The sequence below is a fragment of the Crocodylus porosus genome, unplaced genomic scaffold (assembly GCF_001723895.1).
Source record: "Crocodylus porosus isolate Cpor-Errol unplaced genomic scaffold, CroPor_comp1, whole genome shotgun sequence".
Classification (NCBI taxonomy): Eukaryota; Metazoa; Chordata; order Crocodylia; family Crocodylidae; genus Crocodylus; species Crocodylus porosus.
The window spans coordinates 13,774,269-13,781,607 of record NW_017728910.1 but is presented as its reverse complement, the minus strand read 5'-3'; the positions used below and the strand labels follow the sequence as shown (position 1 = coordinate 13,781,607).

Genomic DNA, 7,339 nt, shown 5'->3' with positions numbered 1-7,339 from the left:
CCTCTCTGTAATTGCTCAAGTATTAGGACTGTATCAAATACACTCCTGAGTCTTCTCTTCAGACTCAATAATCCCGGTTCTTTCAGCCTTCTCATAAGTCTCTCCTCCCAACCCATAATCATAATCATTTTTGTTGCTCTCCACTGGACTCTTTCCAATCTGCCCACATCTGTCTCAAAGTGTGGGGCCCAAAACTGTACCAAATACTCCAGGTGAGGCCTTACCAGGGCCAAATAGAGGAAAAGAATCATTTCCCTTGATTTGGAAATGGCACTCCTATTAATACAACCCAGCAAGATCTTAGCCTTTTTTTTTTTTGGTGCAACAAGGGCACCCTGGTGGCTCATATTCAGCTTAAGGCATACAGTAACCCCTAGGTTCTTCTCTGCAGGACCACAGCCTAGCCAGTCATTCCCCCATCAGTATTTGTGCATGTAATTATTTCGTCTCAAGTGGAGGACTTTGTGCTTGTCCTTGTTAAAGCTCACATGACTGATTGCAGACCATTTCTCCAGTTAATTCAGATCATTCTGTATGCTAGTCCTGCCCTTCAGAGCGCCTGCCACTCCACCCAACTTCATGTTATATGCAAATTTACTAAGCATCAGTCCCACTATCCAAATCATTAAGATGTTGAACAACACCAGACCCAAGACAGACTCCTGGAGAACCCCACTCAATTCTTCCTCAGACTCAGTGACACTGAGTCACTGATGACTACTCTTCAAGTACATGACTGGTTGGATCACTGTATATACCAGTGGTGGGCACTGATTATTTGGGGCTGGAGAACCACTTAAGGAATTTCAGTCAGCTGTTAAAGGCTGGGGGGCTGCTGACCAAACCTTAGTCCCCTAGCCATGGCTGTTTACACTGCCAGCACAACCAGGAGCAGGGGTAGGGGAGTTGGGGGGGAAATGGAGTGGGAGGAGGCCAGGGAGATGCCAATTGATCCTATGTGGCCTTGGACCCGTCCACCCACACCCATCACCAGAGGCACTGACTGAAGCAGGTGGGCAGGGTCTCCATGGAGACCAGCCAGGACCCCTGTGGGCAGGGCACACTTGACTGAGCAGGGATGGGGCCATGGGCAGGCAGGGAGCTGCATCCAGGAGTGGGATAGGCAGGGCTGGCATCACAGGCTGGTGACAGTGCAGGGCTGGGGCTGGGGCCAGAGTACTGGGCAGCGCTGTGATCTGGTGCCCCTGTGTTCCTGTGACAGGCACCGGTTCCACGGGCAGTGGTCACTGTCACCCAGGATACCTTCCACCTTCACATTCTCTACCAATTCCTCCCTGCTTGTGAGCAGCAAGTTAAGAAGAAATTTTCCCCAGCTGATGTGTGCACATACACACATATATATATAAAAAGTTATCCCAAACACACTCTGAGAGTTTATTGGACTTCCTGTGCACTGCTCTGTTTCCCTTCCAGCAGATGTCCTGATAACAGAAGTGCCCCACAGGAACCAAATCCTGTGATTTGGAAGCTTCCACCAGTTGTTTAAAGAAGGTCTTGTCTACTTCCCCTGCCTGGTCTGGTGGCCTGTAACAGACATCTGCCATGACATCCCTCCTTGCTGCTCTCCCCTCTGACCTTCACCCAGAGGCTATCAACAGGTTTACCTTCCATTTCATACTTCACATTGCCCTTTTCCCCCTGCTTATCCATCCTGAACAAGCCATGCCCATCCATATACTCCAGTCATGTGAACTAGCCTACCAGGTCTCCTTAACTGCAATGACATCAGCATTCTATGTGCGTACTAGGACCTCCAGTCCTTCCTGTTTGTTGCCCATACTTCTCAGGCTAGTAATATAAGCATTTCAAGAATCTGACTACCCTATCCTCTCCCTGAGAGCATTGTTAAGGCTGTTATTATTGCTTTCCCTTACTAAGCTTCTATCCAGGCCCCTTGGGCTCAGGTGGGCTTAGAACCCAGCCAGGTATCCCACTTCCTTGGCAAGCACGGTTGTTGCTAGGCTACTGGGCAACAGAGGGCTGCCTCCTCTTCCTGTTGCCTGTGTCCACGAATGAATACAAAGGTGCTGTGCTTAGTACTACAGTCAGTGCTGCTGTCAAAAAGAGCGAATATAAATTCAACTGAGAAAACTTACAGGTAAAAAGCATTATGATGGTCTGACTACAAATGCAGATATTTATTACTAGAGAGAGATCAAAATATTAGCTGTTTACAAAGAGATAAACAGCTTCTTGCTCCTAAAACAAGACATCAGAAGGTCCCAATTCACAGTAATTTAGTTTTGTTTGTTCTTAAAGTGTTAGAGAGCAACAAAACTCAAGGGAGGATGAGGACCAATGGACCATACCAATGGATATAAACTAGTAGAGGGCAAATTCAGGTTGGATGTAAGGCAAAACTTCTTTTCTCTAAGGGTCACCAGAATCTAGAACACACTCCCAGCAGAGGTGGTGCAGTTGCCCTCCTTGGAGGTGTTCAAGACAAGGCTGGACAGGCACCTTTCTGATTTCATGTAAGCACACAACTTTCAATAGTACTAGTTTAAAGTGCACACATGATATGAACGAATTATTTTGCATATAAAATATGTAATAAGTTAACTCAAACTCTTAGAATGAAATTGGTATACAAGACAAAAATGACGTATCCAGACTGCAATCATATACTGTAACAGTATGACATTAACTTCCAAATTAAAATGCAATTTGTTGTCTACTTACTTTAGAAATATATATATTGTATCCAATATTAACCTATATAACCTGTGATATTACTTAATTTTAGAAAGGAAAAGGAAAAAATATAAAAGTAGTAATATGCCCTCAAAGTCCTTTAGTTGCTTTCCAAATCTCTGCCAGAAGCACGCTACAAATATATATGTAAAAATGGAAAATAGAGCCCATTACTCTCAGCTGAGTCCAGGACAAGTTCTGTGATGCTATAAACATTTCTCTCCCATTCTATATACTTGTCACAGACTATTACAAAACAACATCCACAAATCCAGGAACTTCTCCAGGTGAAGGTTTGTTTGTAGAAGAGAGACTCATTGCAATATGGCTAACAAACTGCACCAATACTCTGGTCCCTCCAAGTGATTTTCCTTTTTCCTATCAATGAGGAGACCCCACAGGCTTTACTGCTCCTCAGTACGGGAAGTAGCAAGAGGGAAGAAGAAGAGTACATACTGGAGCATTATAGAAGAAGTAAACACATTTGCTTGGGAATATAAGGGGACAGAATAGGTAGCCTTGCTATGGATCATATCTAATGCCTCTATCCCGTTTTCTCCTCATCATAAGGAGCATGAAAAATAAATGTTATGGCAACATGGTCTTCCATGTTATGCAAATGGAAAGAAAAAAAAAATTGTTGCAGGGCTCCCCATATAACCTCTGCTTTTTACCTTTGGCATATTTTAAGAGCGTTTATATGTGGCAAAAAATGTTCTAAGCTTGTGAAAGTATTCATAAAGTTATCTAATCTCCATTTGTTCCTTTGGTGCTCAGGGAAGAAAGAGCAGGTCTGAACAGGGAACAGCCAAAATAAACGTAATACTTCCTCTAAAGCCCTCAACTACTGAACACTCACCTTGGCTGCTGTTGCACCTAAGCCTCACTAGGAGCCAGTGCTCAGAGCTGTCAAATTTGTCACTGAGGTGTGGGAAGCAGCCCTGTGTGACTACACAGGAAAAGTGACCTCCACTATGGTGGCTGCTACATACCTCACACTTAGACCAGTTTAAACACGGTTTAAACCTGAAATAGACAGACGCACAAGTCCATTAAACTAGTTCAGTGCCTGGAATGGTTCAAAGAGTACTTGATTTTCCAAGTACACTAAACTTGTTCACAGTGCACCAGCTCAGTGTTATATGTGGGCATCAAGCTTTTTGTGACATGAATCAGGCTGGTCCTCCAGGCATGCCATACCATACACCCACTGATACAACTGGCTGCTCTGGGCCAGTTGTAATTACAGTGCATCAGAGCAGAATCAGTTAATTGAGTCTGATGGACCCTGGTAATTATCACACTCCTGCAGCCTCCAGTGTCTTGTGTATCAGCATCCCTGCACTTCAAAATGGCAGCGGGGGCGCTTGAACTAAAGCTTGAACAAGCTAGTTAAAGTGTCCCTGCTGCCATTTTGAAACACTGATATATGAGACACTGCAGCCCTTTAATTACAGCACAGCCCCCCCACCCCCTGCCACCAGAGCATGTGTAAAAGTGCCCTTACTGTTCCAATTTTTTTCCCCCCTTTTGTTGGTACTTGTTAGCCAATGAGCTCCCCTGAACAAGAAAGGTCAATAAAAGCCATCTTTCTAAAAAGTCACTGTAATCCTCTCTCCTGACTCAACTGCAGTCCTTCAGCATGCCCTACCCCAGCCTCTGGGAGCCCAAATGTGGACTGTATTCCCCACCCCCTGCCTACCCCAAGTCAGGCAAGCACAGTGCAGATGTCAGTCAATTGCAGGCTACTGAAGTCAACTGATCTCATGTTTAGGACTGAAGGGACAGCAGAAAAGGTAAAATGTCCCCAAGTCAATGGTTACCCACTCCCTGAAGTCGCCAAAGCATGGATGCAAGCACTCCTTCCCACTTAACGCAATAGCTGTATGCAAAAGTGAACAGGAAAATTCTTCCAAACAACAAAAACAACCCCAAGAGGAATGGAAACATTCCAAAAACTCAAAGTTTAAACTCTTCTCAGAAAAATTATTAATAATCTACAAACACAACTACCACAGCAATGCCTCAAATCAGTAACACATTAGTTACCCTCTGTTTTCCAAATCCTTCCTCATAACTTCTTTTTCAAGCATTTATCATTCCTCTTCTATAAACAGTTAACATTTGTCTTGTATTTGTCTTATTTAGATTATGATATCACTGTAGTAGAACTAACTTCATGCTTGTGAAACACTGTGTGGACTTACAGTATTACTGAAATAGGCAGTCTCTCTCATCGGCGTGTTAAGGTGCATTACATAGTAATACGAGATATTACTTGAATTGCTTTAAAAACCTTTTAAGACCCATCTTATACATTAGATGTTTAATATATATAAAAAAAAGATATTACCACATTCTAAAAGCAGCCTTTGGCCTCTCACCAGCATCAATGCACTATCACCTTAAAAATCTGGGCGCTCAGCAAGGTAACTGGCTGTATACCATGTGTACATATACGCACAAGAATGTAAGCCTGTGTCTGTCAGTTTAAGCTAGCACTTGATTTTTCAGGCAGCTTCCTGCTTATTGCAACATGCTTGGTATAAAACAATCACACAATGTGTAGGTCAAACAGGAGGACAGACTGTCCATGAAACCCCTACATTTTCCAGATATTGCCAGTTTAAAAAAGCAAAAGAAACAGAACAAAATGCAAAAACCTAGAACTCTTGGTTCAGAAATGGTATCTTTTATTATCCTAGTTAGTCTAATAAAAGGTATCATTTCTGAACCAGGAATTCTAAGCTTTTGCATTTCTTTTAGTCTCAGACCAACATGGCTATCAAAAACATCCAAAGAAACAGAACTACGTTCTGAAAGTTTTTGACCGGTTTATGACAAAAGCTCCAATTAGAAAAGAATTCTTGATACCAAGCCTTTTATATTGGAATTGTTGAAACTGTATTAATGTATGCTGCAGATCATTCACACACTTAGCCTATACTTGATCTGATGCTGGCTCGTATTTAGGAAAATGAACAGCATGCTTCCAAAGTATTCATCTGTTAACAGCGAGTAATCCAAAAGTTTTATAAGATTAAACTGAACTTACTTTGGACTGAGTTCTTTTCTGATTTTTCACGCTAAATTTCTCCTTCATTTCCTCCAAGAGATGCTTCAGCTCCCTCTCTTCTGATGTTCCTAAATATTTTTGGTTAATGTGAAGATAGTAATGCCATTTGGCTGATTCAAAACCCCAGTGGCAGGTCCTTTTATCAGGAGATCTATGTGAATGCATCACAAACGTCTGTGGAGAAAACATTCCATAACACTCCAAACACTGGATACACGCAGCATCTGGCTGAAGATAGAACTGAGGTGCGAACAAACCCTGGCACTTGCCCAAGCATTCATGCTCTACTTCAAAGGCACTGCCAGTTTCTTTAAGTTGAGCCAACGTGTTTTTAGCAGGATGCAGACTGCCATTTTGAGGGAAAGTGCGAGGACGTAGTAAAGCATTGCATAATCTCTGAGCATCAGTCAGCGTGATCAACCCGCAGGATGGGGCATTAAATGGAAGGATCCCCAATACCTTCAGGATATGAAGCTGATCAGAAGTGCATCTTGAACAGTATATGTACAATTCATCACAAACTGCATTAATTTGTTGGAGGGAAAAGTCTCGGAGCACAGAATTCAAGACTTGAGGTAGGCAGAGTCTTTTTTCTCCACCAACTTTAAAACAGGAAATAGATTCCCCCTCCAGCGTAGTCTGAGTGAGCTCCGTGGAACTATCTGAAGGGACAAGCAAGGGGCCAGGAAGTATCTGCGGCGATGGAAGAGGCAAGAAGACGGTGGGCGACATGCTTTCCTCAGAATAGCGAGCGGAAAAAGCGGCTGGTCCACCCAGCGAACTCTGGCTACTTAAATGGAACTGTGCCAAGGTGTGTTTCAAACCAGGGTTTAAACTCAGGGGCTCAGATACAGCAGCGCTGTCTGACTTGACATTTTCTCTATCCACCTCCATGGGAGTTTCATCATATTCATCCAAGTTTTCTTTCTTGATGGTGGGCATCTTACTCACCCCAGTTGGGAACTCAGTATTTCCATGCATTTCTGTCATTGCTTTCTTTACCGGAGGGCCCCCGTCCTCACGCATCCTATTTGCTTTCTGGTCTGAGCCAGGGCGCAGGGGGAAGTTTGCCTGCAGGCCTTCCATGGCCGACTGCCGCGCGTTTACAGAAGGAAACCGTGAGGGCGCATCTCTCTAGCTTCTCTGTCAAACAAATGTCAGTTGTGGCTTATCTGAACTCCCTCAGACACACAATCAGTGCTACGCCAGGCCAGAAACAGCGCTATGCCGGGGCCTCCCGGAGGGCAGCCGAGTGGGAAGGGGCGGGGGTGGGGGACGGTGTTACAAAGCCCCGCTGGGCTCCTGGGCGGCGCAGACAGCAGGGCACGTTTCCTGCCCGCAGACCGCTGGCTTCTCCATCAGGCACCAACTCATCTGTGAGGTGGGGGGAAAAAAAGGAGAAAGGGAAGGGTCGGTCTCAGCGGGCTGCCAAGACCCGGCCCCACCGCCCCCTCAGCCTGGCGGCCCGTTTGCACCCATCCGCCCCGAGGGGCGAGGGGCCGGAGCCTCCACAGGCCGCGGGACACCCCGGGACACAAGCAGAACGCG

General features: G+C 44.8%; 1 protein-coding gene across 1 annotated transcript in view; it reads right to left on the bottom strand.

Annotated features, from left to right (window-relative positions):
• The window catches only part of SKIL (SKI like proto-oncogene), a 28,587-nt gene extending 21,436 nt beyond the window's left edge, over positions 1-7,151 (bottom strand). Inside the window, exon 1 of the mRNA XM_019532726.1 lies at positions 5,771-7,151. Within this exon, the coding sequence (XP_019388271.1) occupies positions 5,771-6,877 (1,107 nt within the window). The 5' untranslated portion in view covers positions 6,878-7,151. The remainder of the gene's footprint in view (positions 1-5,770) is intronic.
• Between the last annotated feature and the right edge of the window lie 188 nt (positions 7,152-7,339).